This window comes from Anolis sagrei, chromosome 3, assembly GCF_037176765.1.
Source record: "Anolis sagrei isolate rAnoSag1 chromosome 3, rAnoSag1.mat, whole genome shotgun sequence".
Taxonomy (NCBI): Eukaryota; Metazoa; Chordata; class Lepidosauria; order Squamata; family Dactyloidae; genus Anolis; species Anolis sagrei.
Window position 1 is genome coordinate 14,728,763 of NC_090023.1, and position 23,623 is coordinate 14,752,385.

The 23,623-nt window shown below is 43.0% G+C and overlaps 1 protein-coding gene across 1 annotated transcript in view; it reads right to left on the reverse strand.

Annotated features, from left to right (window-relative positions):
- The window catches only part of SYTL2 (synaptotagmin like 2), a 67,363-nt gene that overhangs the window by 37,964 nt on the left and 5,776 nt on the right, over positions 1-23,623 (reverse strand). Inside the window, exons 2-4 of the mRNA XM_067466217.1 lie at positions 12,149-12,297; positions 8,722-8,845; positions 4,891-4,972 (exon numbers count right to left, since the gene is read on the reverse strand). Of these exons, the coding sequence (XP_067322318.1) occupies positions 4,891-4,972; positions 8,722-8,845; positions 12,149-12,297 (355 nt within the window). The remainder of the gene's footprint in view (positions 1-4,890; positions 4,973-8,721; positions 8,846-12,148; positions 12,298-23,623) is intronic.

Below are 23,623 nucleotides of genomic sequence, written 5' to 3' on the forward strand. Positions count from 1 at the left end.
GGGGCAGAGAGTTCCACTGCTGAACGGCTCTCACAGTCAGGAAGTTCTTCCTAATGTTCAGATGGAATCTCCTCTCTTGTAGTTTGAAGCCATTGTTCCGCGTCCTAGTCTCCAGGGAAGCAGAAAACAAGCTTGCTCCCTCCTCCCTGTGGCTTCCTCTCACATATTTATACATGGCTCTCATATCTCCTCTCAGCCTTCTCTTCTTCAGGCTAAACATGCCCAGTATGTTCCTTCCTCCTCCCCTCCCTCTTTCTCCTTCCCTCCTTCCTTCCTTCCTTCTCACCCTTCCTTCCTTCCTTCCTTCCTTCCTTCCTTCCTTCCTTCCTTCCTTTCGTCCTTCTGTCCTCCCTCCTTCTCTCTCTCTCTTTCCTTCTTCCTTCCTTTCCTCTTTCTCCTTGCCTCCTTCCTTCCTTCCCACCCTTTCGTCCCTTCCTTATTTTCTTTCTTTCTTTTCTTTCTTTCTTTCTTTCTTTCTTTCTTTCTTTCTTTCTTTCCTTCTTCTTTCCTCCCTCCTTCCCTCTCTCTCTTTCCTTCCTTCCTTCTCTCTTTCCTTCCCTCCCTCTTTCTCCTTCCCTCCTTCCTTCCTTCCCACCCTTTTGTCCTTCCTTTCATCCTTCTTTCCTCCCTCCTTCCCCCTCTCTCTCCTTCCTTCCTTCCTTCCTTCTCTCTTTCCTTCCCCCTTCTCTCCTTTGTTCTCCTTCCCTCCTTCCTTCCTTCCCACCCTTTTGTCCTTCCTTCCTTCCTTTCAACCTTTTTTCCTCCCTCCTTCCCTCTCTCTCCTTCCTTCCCTGTTGTCTTTCCTTCCTTTTCTCTTTCCTTCCTTCTTCCCTCTCTCTTTCTCCTTCCCTCCTACCTTCTTTCCCACCCTTTCATCCTTCCTTCCTTTTGTCCTTCTTTCCTCCCTCCTTCCCTCTCTCTCGCCTTCCTTCCTTCCTTCCTTCCTTCCTTCCTTCCCTTTTGTCTTTCCTTCCTTCTCTCTTTCCTCCCTCCCTCCCTCCCTTCCATTCTTCTCATTCCCCCTTTCTTCCTTCCCTCCTACTCTTTTTCCTTCCTTCTTTCCTCCCAGGGAATGTTTAGTTGGGAGGAGAGAAGATAGAGAGGGAACACAGAACCATGTTTCAAGATTTAAACAGGTGTCCCATTGAGGAGGAGAAACCAGGGCAGAAAGGAACAATTGCTTCAAATGGTAGGGAAAGTGATTCAACTGAAAACATTGGGAAGTCCTTCCTGAGAGTAAAAGCTGTTGGAGAGTGGCATAGGCTGCCTGGGAGTGTGGTGGAGTCTCCTTCTCTGGAGGCTTTTCCACAGAGGCTGTTTATCGGGAGCGCTTTCATTGTGCCTTCCTGCATGGCAGGGGGTTGGACTGGATGGTTCTTGGGGGAATCTTCCAGCTCTAGGATTCTAGGATTATATATCAGGAGTAGGCAATACGGGGTCTCATGGGTACACTTTTTCTCTTTTGTCTACCAGCTCATCCTGACCAAAGCCAGCCCTTTTGTAGTCCAAAAGTTTCCTGTCCTTCTGCCTCCAAAGGAGAAGAGGAAGGAGAGAAATGAGCAGGGAGAGGGCTTGGGGAGAACCTCATCCCTCCCTCCCTCTGGCCCGCCATGCAGCCCTCAAGTTAGAAAGTTTGCCCTTGTCTGTTCTATACTATGGAATCCTGGGAGATGTAGTTTGGTGAGGCACCAGCACTCTTTGGTATAAAGGGCTAAAAGACACTGTAAAGCTATAACTCCCATGACAACATGAGGAAGAACTTCCTGACTGTGAGAGCTGTTCAGCAGTGGAACTCTCTGCCCTGGAGTGTGGTGGAGGCTCCTTCTTTGGAAGCTTTTAAACAGAGGCTGGATGGCCATCTGTCAGGGGTGCTTTGAATGCAATATTCCTGCTTCTTGGCAGGGGGTTGGACTGGATGGCCCATGAGGTCTCTTCCAACTCTTTGATTCTAAGATTCTAAGAAGATACCACCTGAACATTAGGAAGAACTTCCTAACTGTGAGAGCTGTTCAGCAGTGGAACTCTCTGCCGCAGAGTGTGATGGAAGCTCCTTCTTTGGAGGCTTTTAAGCAGAGGCTATAACATAGCATTGAGCCATGACAGTTGCAGTGGTGCCGGACCTGAAACCAAATCCCAGTGGATACCAAAGGCTCACTGTATTGGCTTATTATAACATAAACCTGTTACTTGAACCAAAGTATGTCTAATCTTTACATAAGTTGTGCTTGACTGTTCAACATTTACTGCATTGTTGGCATATTAGCAAGACCTTCTCCCTTCAATAAATGCCAAATTATGTGGAACCATGTATCTAGCTTCTCCTGTCTAACCAGAAAATCCAGACTAAAATCCGTTGCTGTTGCTCAAATTTCAGTTTTCTTTAAGTTGTTTTGTTCTTTTATCTTATACACATGTCAAAGTAATTTTCAAAATGCTTCGAAAGACGTGACTGCATAAATACCGAAGCAGAAAGGTGATAAGGTTGTTCCCTGCCCTGGTCACATAAATTCCTTTCCTTGGTGTTTTTTTTCTCCCTGTAATCATAAGTGTGGAAACAATCCATTTTGAGAATGGATAAAGGGAGCCAAAGCCTGTTAATAATACTGCTAGAATCATTCTGGTGTCTGACAGCAACTGTTGTATTTTATCTATACAATAGCCATCCCTTGCCACATGTTGCTATGGCCCAGCCTGTGTTTTGTGTGTGTTTATATGTGTACATGTATATTGTGTATATGTGTGTGTTTGTCTATATGCATAAGGTAAAGGTAGTCCCCTGACATTAAGTCCAGTCATGTCTGACTCTGGGGTGTGGTGCTCATCTCCATTTCTAAGCCGAAGAGCCAGCGTTGTTCATAGACACCTCCAAGGTCATGTGGCCGGCATGACTGCATGGAGCGCCGTTACCTTCCCACCGGAGCGGTACCTATTGATCTACTCACATTTGCATGTTTTCGAACTGCTAGGTTGGCAGAAGCTAGGGCTGACAGCAGAAGCTCACGCCGCTCCCCGGAATTGAACCTGTGACCTTTCGATCAACAAGCTCAGCAGCTCAGTGCTTTAACCCACTGCACCACCAGGGGCTCTGTCTATAAGCATATTTGTGTGTATATATGTATGTATGTGGATATGTATATGTGTGTGCATGTGTATATGTATATATGTATGTGTGCATGTGTATTTATTTATCGTGTCAGGGGCAGACCAAACAGTTGCACTGCACTTCTTAACAAACAAACAAACAAACAAACAGAACACAAAGTTTGCAAGCTTGGTAGTTGATTAAATGTCCTTTGACCAGTATCTGGCCACTTGGAGTGCTTCTGGTGTTGCCGCAAGAAGGTCCTCCATTGTGCATGTGGCAGGGCTCAGGTTGCATTGCAGCAGGTGGTCAGTGGTTTGCTCCTCTCCACACTCGCATGTCGTGGATTCCACTTTGTAGCCCCATTTCTGAAGGTTGGCTCTGCATCTCGTGGTGCCAGAGTGCAGTCTGTTCAGTGCTTTCCATGTCGCCCAGTTTTCTGTGTGCCCAGGGGGGAGTCTCTCATTTGTTATCAGCCATTGGTTGAGGTTCTGGGTTTGAGCCTGCCACTTTTGGACTCTCGCTTGCTGAGGTGTTCCAGCGTGTGTCTCTGCAGATCTTAGAAAACTATTTCTTGATTTAAGTCAGTGTTTCTCAACCTTCCTAATGCTGTGACCCCTTAATACAGTTCCTCATGTTGTGGTGACCACCAACCATAACATTATTTTTGTTGCTACTTCATAACTGCAATTTTGCTACCTTTATGAATCATAATGTAAATATCTGATCTGCAGGATATATTTTCATTCACTGGACCAAATATGGCACAAATTCCCGATTCACCCAAATTTGAATGCTGGTGGGGTTGGGAGGTGGGGGTGGATTGATTTTGTGATTTGGGAGCTGTAGTTGCTGGGATTTATAGTTCACCTACAATCAAAGAGAATTCTGAACTCCACCAACGATAGAATTGAACCAAACTTAGCACACAGAACTCCCATGACCAACAGATAATACTGGAAGGGTTAGGTGGGCATTGACCTTGAGCTTGGGAGTTGTAGTTCACCTACATCTAGAGGGCACTGTGGACTCAAACAATGGTGGATCTGTACCAAACAAGGCATGGGTACTCAATATGCCCAAATGTGAACGGTGGTGGAGTTCGGAGAAAACAGACCTTGCGATTTGAGTAGTTGCTGGGATTTGTAGTTCACCTACAATCAAAGAGCGCTCTGGACCCCATCAACGATAGAATTGGGACAAACTTCTCACACAGAACCCCCATGATGAACAGAAAGTACTGTGTTTTCTGATGGTCTTTGGCGACATATGTGCATGTGTAAATTTATATATGTGTGTATGTGTGTATATTTGTGTGTGTTTATGCATATGTATACGTGTGTGTGTATGAATGTGTGCATGTGTGTGTGTGTGTATGTATATACGGTGTATTTTGGGGGGTTTTAAGTCTGTTCCGTTGGGGTTTTGTGTGTGTTTATGGGTGATGGACACTCGTTGGACTGTTAGGTGTATTATGTCCAAACCACACTTTATCTCAGTAAACTAAATCCATGTTTTTTGAGATATCACAAAGGTAACGAATGTGGAGTCATGATAGAGAAATAGGTATGTTTGCTTCAATGCCCTGGAGATGTGCACAAATTGTTTACTCCCCCCACATTGCTTTCAAATTTCTGAAACATTTGTTATACATCAGAAGGTCTGTGATTTCTGTCTAATGCATACACGTTCTATCCATTGATGATCTTTGTGGATGATAATAATGGAAACAAATGGTAAGGAAATTCTTTTCTGCAATACGTTAAAACAGGCACCTGGTTTTCAGAAGACGTTGAGACTGAACCTACCTTAGATGGAGAGACTTCTGCACCTTTTTTATTTTCTTCGGGCTTCTGTAATGTCTTAGAGGTTGCTATAAATACTCTGGAACTGTAAAAGAAAAACAAGAAGGTGCCGCCCTGTTACTTATATCCTATCTCTGTGCTAAATTTAAAGCAGATCATACATCAAGGATTATCAACAAGCCACCTTAAGGATTGTACTATTCCTACCCTCCTTTGATAAAATGCCTATCACTGACTCAAAGTTGGAGTCCAATCTATCTATATAAATAAAAATGTGATGTTCGTTTGTGGGATTAACGTAACTCAAAAACCACTGGACGAATTGACACCAAATTTGGACACAATACACCTGTCAGGCCAACGAGTGACCATCACTCATAAAAACACTGAAAAACACAGAAGAAGAGGCTTAAAAGGCCAAAATAAAAATAAAAATAAAAATAAATACATTACAACGCATGCGCAAACCCACATATACACAAATATATACAAACACAAAACCACAGCAACGCATGGCAGGGGACAGCTAGTCTATATAAATAAAAATGTAAGGTTCGTTTGTGGGATTAACATAACTCAAACACCACTGGATGAATTGACATCAAATTTGGGCACTATACCCCTAACAGACCAATGAGTGACCATCACTCATACCCTCCCCCCAATAAAACAGCAGAAAGGACTTAAAACCCCCAAAAAAGCTAAATGACAATACAGAAAAAGGGAAGGAAGAGGGAGGGAAGAAAGGGGAGAAAGAAAGAAAGAAAGAAAGAAAGAAAGAAAGAAAGAAAGAACAAAGGAACAAAGGAAGCTTGGAAGCAAAGAGCAAAGGAAGGAAGGAAAGGTGTAGAGAAGGAAGAAAGGAGTGAAAGAAGGAGGGAAGGAAAGAGAGAAGGAAGGATGGAAGCAAAAAGCGAAGGAAGGCAGGAAAGAGGTAGAGTAAAAAGAAAGGAGAGAAAAAAAGAAGATAAAGAAAAGGGGGGAAGAAAGGAAAGAGGCAGAGAAGGAAGGAGAGAAGGAAAGTAGAAAGGGGAAGGAAGGAAACGGGGAGCGAAGGAAGGAAGGAAAGAAGGAGAGAAAGAGGGAGGGAAGGTTGGCCGTTGCAATGTGTGACGGGTACAGCTGGTCAATATATAAAAAAGCATTCTGCAAATAGATCTTCATTGGGGAGACCTCATTTCTTCAATTACATTTTTCACTTTCTATCTTCTTTTGCATTTACATTCGAAAGTGGTATCTTTATGGCTAGAAAGGCAACCTAGACAACAGCATTGGATTCAAGATGAACACCATCACTGTTAAAAGGTGGAACCAGACACTTCTTATATAGACCTCTGAGGTTTCCAAACTTGGCTACTGATATGCTTTCTGTGATGAGAATTAGCCTTAAAATCCCTTTCAAGATGCTTCTACACAAAGGAAGTGGACTTGGCTACAGAGCAAGACTCAACAGATCCATCACATGGAAAACATGCATGGATGCTCAACCCTAGCATTTCAGAAGGAACAGAGATTGTAAAAGTTACTTTTTCAAATTTCGACTTGAAAAATCTCTCAACCTTTTTTTATCATGTCAGAAGCAAATTGAGAATATACTGCAAGTCACTTCTGGTGTGAGAGAATTGGCCATCTACAGAGACGTTGTCCAGGGGACGCCCGGATATACAGGGTTAGTCAAAATGCATAGGCCAATAAGCCATTCAATTGAATGGCTTATTGGCCTATGCATTTTGACTAACCCTGTATTACTATCATGTATCATGTTCTGCAGTTGATGGTAGTTGGTGGTGGTAGGCCTAGCAGTTGGTGATGGAAGGGTTAATGTAAGTCTTAGTTCTAAAGGGTTGAGTAATCTGTAAGTAATAGTCCATGGGTGAAAGCAATTAAAGGTGGAAGTATGCAAAAGATAGGTTGCAGGTGGGTGTTTCTGGATATATTGAGCTAGCCTTGGGACTGATCTTTGGGGAGAAAAGTATTTGTCTTATTTGGGTGGTACATGCTGCTGGTTTCCCCCCAGGTTTGTGGATTTCCGGTATTCTAATCTGTCTCCTGAACCCTTGGAATCCTGGAACTTTGAATCTCTGGACTGGCTTTTGACTACGGTATAGACTCTTGATCCCTGGGCTTTGCTCATTGAACTCTCAGCATTTGACCACTGAACTGCACCCTTTCACTACAGTGTAGCTTTTGGTATCAGTTTTTGATTTATATTCTGTGGCTGAGTGCTATCTTTATGTTTTATATTTTGGACTATTAAAACAGCCAGAAAGTAAATGCTGTTTTAATTGAACTGTTTGATACAAACTGGGTGTTTGTTTGGTTCATCTCTACCTGAATAAGGCAGAGTCCTGACATCGTGACAGTTACCATCCTGTGGGAGGCCTCCCTCATGTCACCTCATGGGAAACTGGGCCTGATAGATGGTAGCTCACCCTGTCTCACAGATCTGAACTGCCAACCTGTCAGCAGTTCAGCCGGGTTCACAGGGTTTACAGGGTTTAATCCATTGCACCACTGTGAGTCCCTATCTCCCATCTGACCTGGCTGCAAACCCAAAGGATTCTGGAAAAGGTTTCCCAAAAAAGAAGCAGAGCCAAGCTCTGGGTTGGAGGCAGTTACCCTGGAAAGCCCCAAAGGAAAGAACCCTTAGGACAGCTGCCCCTTAACTCAATGCACGAAAGTCCCTCCCAGTGTAAATGCTAACCATTCTCTTTTTCTCCACAAAGGAGAAAGTAAATACTTCTTTAAGGAAGAGCACAGTTCAAGAAGTACAACCTTTCCCTCACTTTAAACAAGGGCGATTCTCCTTTATGTACCTTGGAGCACAGATCACATTCTTTCGGACTTAACACCTACAGCTATGGGAGTATGTATGTGTGTATTTCTATCTCCCATATAGTTAACATTTACTCTTTCAAAAAGAACAAAACCAAAAAAGATCCAGCATGCCAATCCACAAAGTACCATCAGATGCTACATATTCACACAAGACTATGCCTATGACACTGGAATAAAAAAATGTTAAGAAATCACCAGCAATTTCAATAAGCATAATAATAATAATAATAATAATAATAATAATAATAATGGCTTTGATGTGCATGATATTGGTACCCATTATTAGATATGGAAATGTAGACCTCCTTTTCATAGAGTCATAGAATCAAAGAGTTGGAAGAGACCTCATGGGCCATCCAGTCCAACCCCCTGCCAAGAAGCAGGAAAATTGCATTCAAATCACCCCCGACAGATGGCCATCCAGCCTCTGTTTAAAAGCCTTCAAAGAAGGAGCCTCCACCACACTCCAAGGCAGAGAGTTCCACTGCTGAACAGTTCTCAAAGTTAGGAAATTCTTCCTAATATTCAGGTGTAATCTCCTTTCCTGTCATTCAAAGCCTTGCTCTGTATCTTAGTCTCCAGGGCAGCAGAAAACAAGCTTGTTCTCTTCTCATTTCCTGACAGTGAGAACTGTTCAGCAGTGGAACTCTCTGCCCCAGAGCATGGTGGAGGTTCCTTCTTTGGAGGCTTTTAAACAGAGGCTGGATAGCCATCTGTCAGGGGTGCTTTGAATGCAAATTTCCTGCTTCTTGGCAGAGGGTTGGACTGGATAGCCCATGAGGTCTCTTCCAACTCTGATTCTAACGAGGCCTGGCCCTGTTCATCTTCCAGATAGGCTCTGTTATCTTCAGGATGTTTAGGCAGACAGTGTTAGTTATACGCCGAAGCTAATTAATAAATAAAATGAATGAAATCGCTGTATGAAAGCTTTTGGCATTGCAACACCTTACTACAAAAACAACAAAAGTTAGCAGCAAGTTCCTCTGGGTGTCAAACCTCTGACTAGATTTTGATTCCTCGTCTATCGCACTCAATGGTCCTGGAGGCGTGGGAACTTCTTTGTTGACATTGTTCACCCAGCTGTTCCTTGTCTTGTCTGACCTGCTTTGATTTGGCTCTGCTGAAATATAACATAGACAGAAAGAGAGAGAAAGCAAGAAAAAGATTAAATCTTGCATGATGTCTGTGAATGCTTAAAAGTAAAAGTGAGAACCATCAACAATTACAACTTTAATATCTATCCCACAGCCAGGCCTGTAGCTAGGTTGGAAATTAAGCTATCTTATTAATTTACTAGCTGTCCCCTGCCACGCGTTGCTGTGGCCCAGTGGTAAGCTGGAAAATAAAGTAATGAAAAAGTGTTGGTTTCTAATATATGTAATTTCTTTATGCCTGTGGGTGAACAATACTTGTTGTTTCTTTGTCAGTGTTGATGTAGAGATTGTCTGGTTTGTCTACTCTGGACCATGGAACATATTATTGTCCTTCGTTAGGGGTCCCTTGCAAATCTATGATATTATATCTGTGTGTGAATCATATAGATCTATCTATATCTATGGCTGGATGGCTCTTTGTCAGGAGGGCTTTGATTATGTTTTCTTTCCCTGGTGATGGGAGGTGGACTGGATGGCCTCCAAGCAGCATTTCTCAACCTGGGGGTTGGGACCCCTGGGGGAGATCATGAGGGGGTGTCAGAAGGGTTGCCAAAGATCACCAGGAAATACAGTGTTTTCTGTTGGTTGTAGGAGTTCTGTGTGGGAGGTTTGGCCCATTCTATCATTGGTGGGGTTCTGAATGCCCTTTGATTGTTGGTGAACTATAAATCCCAGCAACTACAACTCTCAAATGTCGAGGTCTATTTCCCTCAAACCCCACCAGTGTTTACATTTGGGCATATGGAGTATTCGTGCCAAGTTTGGTCTAGATCCTTCATTGTTTGAGTACACAGTGCTCTCTGGATGTAGGTAAACTATAACTCCAAAACCCTTCTACTGTTGGTCTTGGAAGTCCTGTATACCAAGTTTGGTTCAATCCCATCATTGGTGGAATTCAGAACGCTCTTTGATTGTAGGTGAACTATAAATCCCAGAAACTACAACTCCCAAATGACAAAATCAATTTTTTGAGAGATGGTCACTCATTGGGTTGTTAGGCGTATTCTGTCCAAATTTGGTGTCAACTGGCCCACTGTTTTTTTAGTTCTGTTAGTCCCACAAACGAACATTACATTTTTATTTATATAGATGTATAAGCCTAGAATTTTTAATTTAAAAAATCAACCCAAGAAACCTGGGTTGTGAGTACTACCATAACTCTCATCAAAAAAGGAATCATCCCATTCTCTGAGTCATACCAGAATCCATAACTGTGGACCCAAAACATGTCTTTGACTTACACATGAGGTTAACGCTCGGATTGAAGAATGTTTCTTTGACCCATAGATATCATATCACCCGACAAGATTTATTTACTTATTTATTTATCGTGTTATCAGCAACCAGACATTTGTATTACATTTTTTAACAAAAACAAACAAACAGACAAAACACAGAATTTGAAAGCTTAGTAGTTGATTAAATGTCCTCTGACCAGTATCTGGCCACTTGGAGTGCCTCTGGTGTTGCCGCAAGAAGGTCCTCCATGCATGTGGCAGGGCTCAGGTTGCATTGCAGCAGGTAGTCAGTGGTTTGCTCTTCTCCACACTCGCATGTCGTGGATTCCACTTTGTGGCCCCATTTCTTAAGGTTGGCTCTGCATCTCGTGGTGCCAGAGCGCAGTCTGTTCAGCGCCTTCCAAGTCGCCCAGTCCTCTGTGTGCCCAGGGGGGAGTCTCTCATTTGGTATCAGCCATTGATTGAGGTGCTGGGTTTGAGCCTGCCACTTTTGGACTCTTGCTTGCTGGGGTGTTCCAGCGAGTGTCTCTGTAGATCTTAGAAAACTTTTTCTTGATTTAAGTCATTGACGTGCTAGCTGATACCCAAACAAGGGATGGGCTGGAGATGTCACTGCCTTGGTCCTTTCACTATTGGCTGCTATTTTCCGGCAGATGTCAGGTGGCGCGATACCGGCTAAACAGTGTAATTTCTCCAGTGGTGTAGGGCGCAGACACCCCGTGATAATGTGGCATGTCTCATTAAGAGCCACATCCACTGTTTTAGCGTGGTGAGATGTGTTCCACAGAGTAGCAAAGCAAAGGGCAGATGTCTTCACTGTGTCTGGTTGTGATCTCCACGTTGTTCAAGTCAGCTTTCATATCATACTATTTCAAGCCCAGGTCAGGGTGAGCTCCTGCCATCACCTCAGCTTCTGTTCACCTAGCAGATCTAAAACAGCAGTTGTGAGTATATAAACAGGTACCGCTTTAAACTGAGAGATAATAAAAAGGCATTGTGGTGATTCGATCGGGAGGATGTTTACGAACAACAAAAGCTCCATGGCTTGGAAGATGGAGTGACAGCACCACCTCATGGCCAGAATCGAGCATAGCCTCCAGATGCCAGAGATGGAAAAAGATGGGAAAGCCTATACCTCTGTTTATGTGTTGTCTGGTCTTGTTAATTATATACAACGTTGAATGTTTGCCATATATGTGTTCTGTAATCCACCCTGAGTCCCATCGGGGAGATATAGTGGAATATAAATAAAGTATATTATAAATGAAATATTATTATTAGAAAGGCAGAAAATGGAATCCATAGAAGAAAGACGGCATTGGTGGTGCAGCAGGTTAAACCACTGAGCTGCTGAACCTGCTGACCAAAAGGTCAGCGGTTCAAATCCAGGGAGTAAGGTGAACTCCGCTGTTAGCTCCAGTTCCTGCCAACTTAGCAGTTCGAAAACATGCAGGAAGATAATGGTGCTCCATGTAGTCATGCTGGCTACATGACCTTGGAGGTGTCTACAGACAATGGCAGCTCTTCGGCCTAGAAATGGATATGAGCACCGTCCCCAGAATCGGACACAGCTAGGCTTAATGTCAGAGGAAACCTTTACCTTTACCTTAATGTATCAAGTCCTTGGATAACTGCTAATGCTACTATATTGCATCAACTTAATTCTGTCCTAAATTGGCTTGGATACAAGTAATTTAATCTGCAAACTGTTGTGCAATTTGGTCACAATGGGCCACTGCTCATAGTTATCCTTAAAAGACAAGGGTGCCATTTAATAATAATATTAAGAGCATATTTCAGCAAAATGGCATGCCACTGTTGCAAAAACCGGTTAGGAGTGTAAGGGAGGACAGATTTATAATGCAAAGACTAGAACACATTCAACTGGGTATTTCATGGGCATATGTTCCACTGACAACTGAACTTAATGGGTTTCATGTGATTTCAGGGTTTTGTTTTGATTTTGCACACAGAATTAAACATACATCTTTGTGGCAAAAACCTCTTAAAAATAAAGTTAGTACTGCATACCTGTTTTCAAGGGTTTCCTCCTGATTGAGGCTCGGATGATATCTGCTCCATGAATTTTATCTCGGTGCCTCTTGGACTTGGCTTCATAAAACCATTGTCCACTCATGTTCTTCACTTGGCCATCATCTTTAACCTTTTCAGGTAAATGCCTGGTGAAAGAAATTTAAGGGATTGTTACCATTTCATGTAGGAAAGCAAACTTGAATGTACAGTTATGAAACCAGACATTGGGTACTCTAAAAATACTTTTTTTAAAAAAGAGGAGCTTCTATCAATCTTGTCCCCATCCATGTATGTGAGATTACAACTCCTTCCACCTGCTGTCTGGGGATGATGGGAACTGTTGTACAAATGCTTCCAAGAGCACTATGTTGGCAAATGAGCTTTTCCTGCTTCTTGGCAGGGGGTTGGACTGGATGGTCCATGAGATCTCTTCCAACTCAAGGATTCTATGAATGCTATCTTAAAGCAATTTTCTTCTTTGTCGTTTTCCTACCTAAATTTGAAGACACTTTCAAAAGAAAGGAGGAGGAAAGTTACGCATGCAACAGAGGTGCACAAACTTGAAATCACATATCTGGTGCGCTCTGGATGTTTCATACTATTTATTTATTTACTGTATTTGTATACCGCCTTTCTCAACCCATAGGCAACTCAAGACGGTTAACAGGGTAAAATTCAATGCTCACAATGTTATAAATAAAATTAAAAACATCACATATAATAAAAACTAAACAAATCAATAAAATATACATTCATAATGTCTCCTTGTTAAAAACGTTGTCCGGACTCATTGTCTAGTCATTCCATTTTCCTGTGCATTTGCAAACACTTGTTCAAAAAGCCACATCTTGACTTTTTTCTGGAATATTAAAAGGGAGATGGCCGATCTAATATCTATAGGGAGGGCGTTCCACAGCCATGGGGCCACCACCGAGAAGGCCCTGTCTCTCGTCTCCGCCAAATGTACTTGTGACGAAGGAGGTAACGAGAGCAGGGCCTTCCCAGACGATCTCAAGATCCTAGATGGTTCATAAGGAGAGATGCGTTCGGACATGTAAGTTGGGCCAGAACCATTTAGGGCTTTATAGGCTAAAGCCAGCACTTTGAATTGTGTCCGGTAGCAAACTGGCAGCCAGTGGAGCTGGTGTAACAGAGGAGTTGTATGCTCCCTGAGCACCACTCCTGTTAGCAATCTGGCTGCCATTCGTTGGACCATTTGAAGCTTCCGGACAGTCTTCAAAGGCAATCCCACGTAGATCGTGTTGCAGTAGTCTATGCGGGATGTAACCAGAGCATGGACTATCGTGTCCAAGTCAGACTTCACCCTTGTAAGCTTCTGCCCAAACAGCTTGTGGTTAGTGTTAATGGGAACTATAGATCAATACATCTGGTAGGTTATTGAAGGCTGCTCTACAAATATCTAGAATCTAAAACCAGCTTTGAGTGAGGAAAACACTAAGAAGAGAGGAGAGGAGATTCCATCTGAACATTAGGAAGAACTTCCTGACTGTGAGAGCCGTTCAGCAGTGGAACTCTCTGCCCCGGAGTGTGGTGGAGGCTCCTTCTTTGGAAGCTTTTAAGCAGAGGCTGGATGGCCATCTGTCAGGGGTGATTTGAATGCAATATTCCTGCTTCGTGGCAGGGGGTTGGACTGGATGGCCCATGAGGTCTCTTCCAACTCTTTGATTCTATGATTCTATGACTACAATCTATTAATGGATAAGGAATAAATATATCATTTTCTCCCTTTCATCTATGCAAATTCCCACCAGCTTCCACTCTTAAGCGTTAAACCTTTTGTCTGCATTTTTCCTTCCTTCGGTTACAAATTCCCCCCAAGACCGTTCTTTTGTAAACCAGGATAAGAGTGTTTATTTTCACAGGGAAGCCAAATGCTTTGAAACATTCTTCTTGCAATGGTAATGAAACCACTAATATAACTCCTGTTCTGCTTCATTTATTTTCAAGTCTTGTAGCTCACTTCTGCCTGCTTCCTGCCAAGAATAGAGGGACCTGCAAGTTTTCTCCATACACAGAATGATATAATCATAGAATCATAGAGTTGGAAGAGACCTCATGGGCCATCCAGTCCAACCCCCTGCCAAGAAGCAGGAAAATTGCATTCAAAGCACCCCCGACAGATGGCCAACCAGCCTCTGTTTAAAAGCTTCAAAAGAAGGAGCCTCTACCACACTCCAGGGCAGAGAGTTCCACTGCTGAACAGCTCTCACAGTCAGGAAGTTCTTCCTAATATTCAGATAGAATCTCCTTTCTTGTAGTTTGAAGCCATTATTCTATGTCCTAGTTTCCAGGGTAGTCGAAAACAAGCTTGCTCCCTCCTCCCTATGACCTTCTCTCACATATTTATGCATTATGCTGGAGAAAATGGAAGGAAAAAGGAAGAGGGGCTGACCAAGGGCAAGATGGATGGATGGTATTCTTGAAGTGACTGCATTGACCTTGAAGGAACTGGGGGTGGTGATGACTGACAGGGAGCTCTGGTGTGGACTGGTCCATTAAGTCATGAAGAGTCGGAAACGACTGAACAAATGAACAACAACAGGAATCATCATGTCTCTTCTCAGCCTTCTCTTCTTCAGGCTCTTTAAGCCGCTCCTCATAGGGCTTGTTTTCCAGACCCTTGATTATTTTAGTCGCCCTCCTCTGGACACATTCCAGCTTGTCAATATCTCTCTTCAGTTGTGGTGCCCAAAATTGGACACAATATTCCAGGTGTGGTCTAACCAGGTAAAAACAAAGCAGAACAGGACCTAAAAAGAACAGCAGGCCTAACTATCCTAACGACACCAGACACCATCTGATTTTGGAAACTAAGCCTCATGAGCTAGGTGTTGTTGTTTATTCATTCAGTCGCTTCCAACTCTTTGTGACCTCATGGACCATCCCACGCCAGAGCTCCCTGTCGGCCATCACCACCTCCAGCTTCTTCAGACTCAAGCCAGTCACTTCAAGGATACCATCTATCCATCTTGCCCTTGGTCGGCCCCTCTTCCTTTTTCCTTCCATTTTCCCCGGTATCATTGTCTTCCCCAAGCTTTCCTGTCTTCCCATTATGTGGCCAAAGTACTTCATCTTTGCCTCTAATATCCTTCCCTCCAATGAGCAGTCGGGTTTTATTTCCTGAAGTGTGGACTGGCTGGATCTACTTGCGGTCCAAGGCACTCTCAGAACTTTCCTCCAACAACACAGTTCAAAAGAGCTATGTAGTCCTTAGATGAATACCAGGTGCTGTAGGCTCAATTTCTAAGGAAGAAAGTAGCAAACCACCTCTGAGTATTCCTTTTGTAAGAAACCCCTATGAAATTCATGGGGTCACCAGAAGTCAAGAGGTGACTTGAAGGCAAATACAAACACTGGGAGGATAGCATAAGGGATTTCTACAGGGGAAGATTTGTACTGCCTTTCTCTTGTTGTTGTTCATTCGTTCAGTCATTTCTGACTCTTTGTGACCTCATGGACCAGCCCATGCCAGAGCTCCCTATCGGTCGTCACCACCCCCAGCTCCTTCAAGGTCAAGACAGTCACTTCAAGGATACCATCCATCCATCTTGCCCTTGGTTGGCCCCTCTTCCTTTTTCCTTCCATTTTCCCCAGCATTTTCCCCATTGTCTCCTCTAAGCTTTTCTTTCTTCTCATGATGTGGCCAAAGTACTTCATCTTTGCCTCTAATATCCTTCCTCAGATTGTATAAATCTTTCGCCTTTCTCTAAGGTTGAGAAAATATGACTTGGCCAAGATGGCCCAATTGGTTTCCATGTCTGAGTGCAGATCTGAACCCTTGTCCCATGGAGCCCAAATCCTGCTCTTACACCATTCTGTTTCTCACTTACCTAAGGAACAGGCCTTTAAACAACCTTAAAAAACTCTCCCAGTATGACTGACCTTCCTTACCTGCTATTGTGTAAGACCACTTGAATAAATGTGACTGGTCATAAGGGAACTAAAATGCCAGCGATAATAGAATGCATAACTTTGTCTTCTCTCATTACTGAAGATCATCTCATGAACACAAGGTATGTTAAATACTGTGAAATACAATTCTATTCAAATAACAAAAAGGATTCTGAACAATTTAGTTCAGCTGCCTAGGTTATCCTGTTCCTTCAGTTGTTTGATTTTGTTCAATGCCAGCTTTGTGGGAAACACAACAATTGTGATCACATTCAGATGTCAATATTAAGCCAGAATTGTTGTGAATAACCAAATGTCCTACTACATGCACCAATGATTTCTGCAGAGCTTGCTTTGCCTGAAGACAGACCTCAATGGAGTGGGAAACTACACTGAGAGAAAGGGCCACCACCACTCAGCCAAATAATCCCCTCTCCCCCAAGGAACCATACTAACACATCGTAGATGACCTGGAAAGGACAACAAATCTCTTGTGTTGTTTCTTCTTTTGTTTTGGCTAACATTCAGCCATTTTGTCCTGTTTTATTTTTCCTCTTCCCTCGTTGTTTGTAGTTATTATTTTGATTTTTTGTGTGTTTATTTTAAATCCTGCCACTCCTCCATATTCCTGTAGTGTTTTCAATCATGGTTCCATCCTATTCAGGGGTCTTTCAAGACTATCATCATATCGTCTGCAAATATATTTGACATACAACTTTGGCCTTATATATGCAGTCCTTCAAAGTCTTTGTTTTAAATATTTTAAAATACCTTGTTAAAGTAAACCTGATCAAGATTTCCATTGATGGGGTAAAAAGTAGTGGGGAAAGTGGACAACCTTGTGTTGTTTCCTTCTGGATTTTGCCTGAGTGTGAGTGTTGCAAATGGATTTTATCCATGATTTTATCCATGATATGTAAATGGATTTTATCTATGATGTGTAATTGGTCCCCAAATCCATATTTTTCTGTTAAGGATCTAAAGAATCCCCAGTTCAGTTTATCAAAAGATACAATTCTCATGCTTCTGTAGCATTTAGTTATGGCACCCTGAAAGTCTGGCGAGGCTCAACTCCTTCTCCTTTCCTTGATTTGAGACAGCTGCTATGATATATCGAGAATGGCTTTTTCATTAAAAAGGGACTGACGTAATTTATGATGAATCTGAGATTTCTGATTCACTTCCCTTAGCTCTGTGTTTCACGAGCTCATTGAGCAAGGGTGTGACCCAGGTAATCGTATCAAGGCTGAGTCACCTAGATTCAAAGGACTGGCAATATTAAACACATTTCCATCTGGGTTTTTAAAAGAAGTTTCAAAACTCTACTTTAGTTACATCCAGAATGGACTACTACAAGGGGCTGCTTTTGAAGACAGTTCAAAAACTGCAAGTGGTCAAGGGCAAGGTTTCTTAAACTTTTCCACTCTTGACCCCTTTCAGCCAGAGAAAATTTTACACAACATTGGGCATATAGGTATATCAAATAGGTATTAAGAATAGAGCACTGATAACAAATCAGCATTTGCAAGGCTTATTAAACAAGCTTTCCCTTTTTATGAAGTGCAGCTGAAGCTTCTTCTGCAGAATTTACTGTAAACATTGCACAGCAGATTCCTAGTAAATGTCTAAAACAGTCACTAGGTGACCCTTAGAAAACTTTTAGGGTTGCTAGATTTTTCAAAACCTCAATAGTGAGTGAAGTGGACCCCATTTGGGGTCAGGAACCATAGTTTAAGAAGCAGTGCTCTAGAAGACAGCAACTCAAGGATCAGAGCATTAAACCAAGTATGTATTGAACAATGGCTGCATATTCGTTTCCAAGATTAGTAGCATCCTGAAGATCTTTAATGCTCTGGGATGTTGCCTAAGATACTAGTGGATTTTTTTCCATGTCAGGAGCGACTTGAGAAACTGCAAGTCACTTCTGGTGTGAGAGAATTGGCTGTCTGCAAGGAAGTTGCCAGGGGACACCTAGATTTTTTTTTATGTTTTTACCATTCTTGTGGGAGGCCTCTCTCATGGAGCTGGAGCTGAAAGAGGGAGCTCATCCATGCTCTCTTGAGATTGGATTCGAACCGGCAACCTTCAGGTCAGCAACCCAACCTTTAAGTCATCAGTCCTGCCAGCACAAGGGTTTAACCCACTGTGCCACTAATGGATCAATTTAAATCTTTCTCTCTCTCATCCTCAGAGAGAGCCCCCGGTAGCGCAGTGGGTTAAACCCCTGTGCCGGCAGGACTGAAGACCGACAGGTCGCAGGTTCAAATCCGGAGAGAGCACGGATGAGGTCCCTCTATCAGCTCCAGCTCCTCATGCGAGGACATGAGAGAAGCCTCCCACAAGGATGATAAAACATCAAAACATCCAGGCGTCCCCTGGGCAATGTCCTTGCAGACAGCCAATTCTCTCACACCAGAAGCGACTTGCAGTTTCTCAAGTCGCTCCTGACACAACAAAAAAAAAATCCACAGAGAGATATTTTTCTGCAATTTGAATCAATGTAAGTTCAGCAAATATTTTAGCCCTTCCTTTACAAGAACCTGAACAGCATGGCACTTGGGAGGTGCAGATTCTGTAAATATCAGGGCTTGTTTACACAGTCATTACTACCAGCAGATAACAACCCTTTAAGCAAATGGATGCTTGATGTGAACTAACAGCATAAAGATAAATATTTACTCCACATAGAAAGCACACCCAACCATGTAGACACGAAACCACTTTCATTCCACGAGTATCTCTCCTAACTATGAAACTTGGAAAATAATGAATCCTTGTATATTCCAACATTGTAGTTCTGTTAATGTCATTACACGTGTGCACATTTCCCTTACATATACTATTGTGTTTTTTGTTGTTATATAATGGTTATGTATTCAAATAATGGCTGCATAAGAAGATTTCCACCCAAGCAAAGCTTGCACATGAACCTAAATCATATTGTTAGTCCCAGCTAGAGAAGACCCACTGGATCCATCAGATCTACCAGCATGTTGACTTTCAGGAGTAGAGCATTCTTGAATGGTATAACTACAGTAAAACCACGTATTCATACATTCCTGGACTTCACATGGATACACATGGATACATATGCATTAGCAAACCCTATTAAAATGAAGGACTTCTGGCCCAAATATACCATAGAATTGAGCTGGAGGACTTAGAAAATGCCTAGACATTGATATGGAGATCCCCGTATCCACAGGGAATAGGCCCCCAAAAAGTAACTTTTGCAAGCTATGATACAGATATAGAGAGGCTGTGCAGGGAGGTGATGAATAGAAAGGTTCAACACTCCTTCGCCATGTATTTGTTCTTTCCATCTTCAGAGTGATAGATCCAGATCCAATATTTACATTCTCTGCCACTATCTGAAATAATTTTAACCTATACAGTAAGATTTCTATGGCTCTTAGGAATTGTGGGAGTTGAACTCCAAAACACCTGGAGGACCGAAGTTTGCCTGTGCCTTATCTAGAGTGAGATTGATATATGTATGGGAGATACATCCCCAGTTACATGAACCTGCAGGTACATGTAACTTAAAAACTCTGGCATAGACACTGAGAACTGGGAAGCCCTAGCCCTTGAGCGCTCCAGCTGGAGGTCAGCTGTGACCTGCAGTGCTGCAGAATTTGAAGAGGCACAACTGGAGGGCTAAAGAGAGAAACGTGCCAAGAGGAAGGCACATCAAGCCAACCCCGATCGAGACGCCTTCCACCTGGAAACCAATGCCCTCACTGCGGAAGAAAATGCAGATTAATAATAGGGCTCCACATTCACCTACAGATGCACCAGAACACTGATCCTGGAAGACTATCCTACTCGGCCAACGAGAGATCGCCTAAGTAAGTAAGTAAGCAGGTACAACTGAATCCTACTGAATTACCTGACTTCTGGTCCTGGCTTACCATCAATATATATTAGAGGACCCTTAGATTCCTAGAAAAGTATTCCCTCTAGGAAGTAGCTAGGTCCACCATCGCAACATAGAATCATAGAACCAAAGAGTTGGAAGAGACCTCATGGGCCATCCAGTCTAACCCCCTGCAAAGAAGCAGGAATATTGCATTCAAATCACTCCTGACAGATGGCCATCCAACCTCTGCTTAAAAGCCCCCAAAGAAGGAGTCCCCACCACACACTGGGACAGAGAGCTTCACTGCTGAACAACTCTCACAGTTAGGAAGCTCTTTCTCATGTTCAGATGGAATCTCCTCTCTTGTAGTTTGAAGCCATTGTTCCGCGTCCTAGTCTCCAAGAAAGCAGAAAACAAACTTGCTCCCTCCTCCCTGTGGCTTCCTCTCACATATTTATACATGGCTATCATATCTCCTCTCAGCCTTCTCTTCTTCAGGCTAAACATGCCCAGCTCCTTAAGCCGCTCCTCATAGGGCTTGTTGTCCAGACCCTTGATCATTTTAGTTGCCCTCCTCTGGACACATTCCAGCTTGTCAATATCTCTCTTGAATGGTGGCACCCAGAATTGGACACAATATTCCAGGTGTGGTCTAACCAGAGCAGAATAGAGGGGTAGCATTACTTCCTTAGATCTAGACACTATGCTCCTATTGATGCAGGCCAAAATCCCATTGGCTTTTTTTGCCGCCGCATCACATTGTTGGCTCATGTTTAACTTGTTGTCCACGAGGACTCCAAGATCTTTTTCACACGTACTGCTCTCGAGCCAGGCAATGTCCCCCATTCTGTATCTTTGCATTTCGTTTTTCCTGCCAAAGTGGAGTATCTTGCATGGTAACTTCCACAACATTGCCTGGATTCCTAAACAGATCATTTCTGTCTAGGAGTATGTGGGGGGGGGGGGGGGGACGACCCACAAATAAGGGTTCTATGGTTATAGACTGAATTGCAAGACCCTTTAATATTACTTAGCTTCACTATCTCAGAAGAGGATACATAGGGATGTAAAAACAGTTCAAGACAGTTCCAGCAAACAACAGAACGGAGATCTCCTGACTTGCACGCCGCATTGCCACTCAACCACAGGAATTCTCCGTCACTAATTGTTGTTTCTAAAAAAAACAAACTTTAATTCTAGCAGCCCTTCTCCACAGACCACCTGATGCAGCTCCACAATTACTGAAGGGACAAGACACTCCTTGTACTTTTGTCTTTCCAATATCATTGTGATCCAGTCTTGTTAAGTATTTGTTGTTGTTAAACTGCCTTCGAGCTTGACCTAGGGTGACCCTATGAATGAGAGACCTCCAAGTCACCCTAGCTAGCATCAGAGAAACACAACTTGCATTGCAACAGGGATGGAGACCTGGTACGCCTTTAGATATTATGGTATCCTGATTTATGATCATGGAGTTAGAAGGGACCACAAGACCATCCATAGTCATGCAGCAATACGCAATCATTGTGAGCACCGGGATTGTGGCGCAGCTGGCTGAGTGTCAGCTGCATTAAGATCACTATTGACCAAAAGGTCATGAGTTCGAAGCCAACCTGGGTTGGATTGAGCTTCTGGCCAATTGTGTAGCTTGTTGTCGAACTTTACAACCCAAAAGACAGTTGCATCTGTCAAGTAGGAAATTTAAGGTACCACCCATGTGTGGGGAGGCTAATTTAACAAATTTAGGAAGCCATAAAAATCTCCAGCAAAAAGCATGTGGGGAATGCGGAAATTACTTCATCGTTGTCACAGATGGATGGTGAAGCGACAGCTCCCCTGGTGGCCAGAAAACTGGAGTGTTAAATAGCCTCTGACTGTCTGTCTATATATGTTGTGTGTCTATGGCATTGAATGTTTGCCATGTATGTGTACATTGTAATCCGCCCTGAGTCCCCTGCGGGGTGAGAATAGCAGAATATAAACACTGTAAATAAATAGCCCATACTAGCAGAGGTTAATGGACTCAAGTGACATCTGGAGAGTGAAAGTACCCCCAGCCTTTTCTATAGTATTCCTTCTTTGGGTTGTTGTAGGTTTTTTCGGGCTATATGTCCATGGTCTAGAGGCATTCTCTCCTGATGTTTCGCCTGCATCTATGGCAAGCATCCTCAGAGGTAGTGAGGTCTGTTGGAACTAGGAAAAAGGGTTTATATATCTGTGGAATGACCAGGATGAGACAAAGGACTCTTGTCTGCTGGAGCTAGGTGTGAATGTTTCAACTGATCACCTTGATTAGCATTTGATTGCCTGGCAGTGCCTGGAGCAAACTTTTGTTGAGAGGTGATTAGATGTCCTTGTTTGTTTCCTCTCTGTTGTTGTGCTGTTGTAATTTTAGAGTTTTTTTTAATACTGGTAGCCAGATTTTGTTCATTTTCATGGTTTCCTCCTTTCTGTGGAAATTGTCCACATGCTTGTGTACACAGAAAGGAGGAAACCATGAAAATGAACAAAATCTGGCTACCAGTATTAAAAAAAAACTCTAAAATTACAACAGCACAACAACAGAGAGCAAACAAACAAAAGTTTGCTCCAGGCACTGTCAGGCCATTATATGCTAATCAAGGTGGTTAGTTGAAACATTCACACCTAGCTCCAGCGGACAAGAGTCCTTTGTCTCACCCTGGTCATTCCATAGATATATAAACCCTTTTTCCTAGTTCCAACAGACCTCACTACCTCTGAGGATGCTTGCCATAGATGCAGGCAAAACGTCAGGAGAGAATGCCTCTAGACCATGGCCATATAGCCTGAAAAAACCTACAACAACCCAGTGATTACAGCCATGAAAGCCTTCAACATTACATTATTCTTCTTTGTTAGCTGCAGCTAGTTAGGTTGTCCTCTTCCCTTTATACTCAAAACAATCCTTTAATGTAAGGTTGAGAGGAGACATGATGAGGTTCATGTATAAAGATGTGAGGGGAAGTCATAGGAAGGAGCGAGTAGGCTTGTTTTCTGCTGCCCTGGAGACTAGGACACAATGGAACAATGGCTTCAAACTACAGGAAAGGAGATTCCACCTGAACATGAGGAAGAACTTCCTAACTGTGAGAGAGAGCTGTTCAGCAGTGGAACTCTCTGCCTCAGAGTAGGGTAGAGTCTCCTCCTTTGGAGGCTTTTAAGCAGAGGCTGGATGGCCATCTGTCAGGGGTGCTTCTTGGCAGGGGTTGGAGTGGATGGCCCACGAGGTCTCTTCCAACTCTATGATTATATAAGTCAGACTAAGAGAGAATGATTGGACAAGGTTATTGAGGAAGTCTTATGGCTCAGGAAAGACTTGAACCTAGTTGTCACAAATCCCAGCATCTCTCCCTCTAACAGAGCTTCATTCCCATTGCTACCAAAATAAATTGAACGCTGTTTGGGTTGCCTTAGAAATGAGATGGCAATACAGTATACATTTTTATTGTCTTCAGATACCAGAAGAACCGTTAAGTCCAGAAATAACTGATATAGTGCGACATGTGTGTCCATAGGGGGTGCATTCCTGGTTGGACTATGGTCAACTTGAAACCATGGATGTGCTGGCATAGCTGTGCCAGGAGTTTAGAATGTCCTTTCTTACATGGCTAGTTTGCTTTAAATTACTTGGGCCATGCATTTTGCAATAAGATAGCTTCCCTCAGTTTGCAACCATAGGG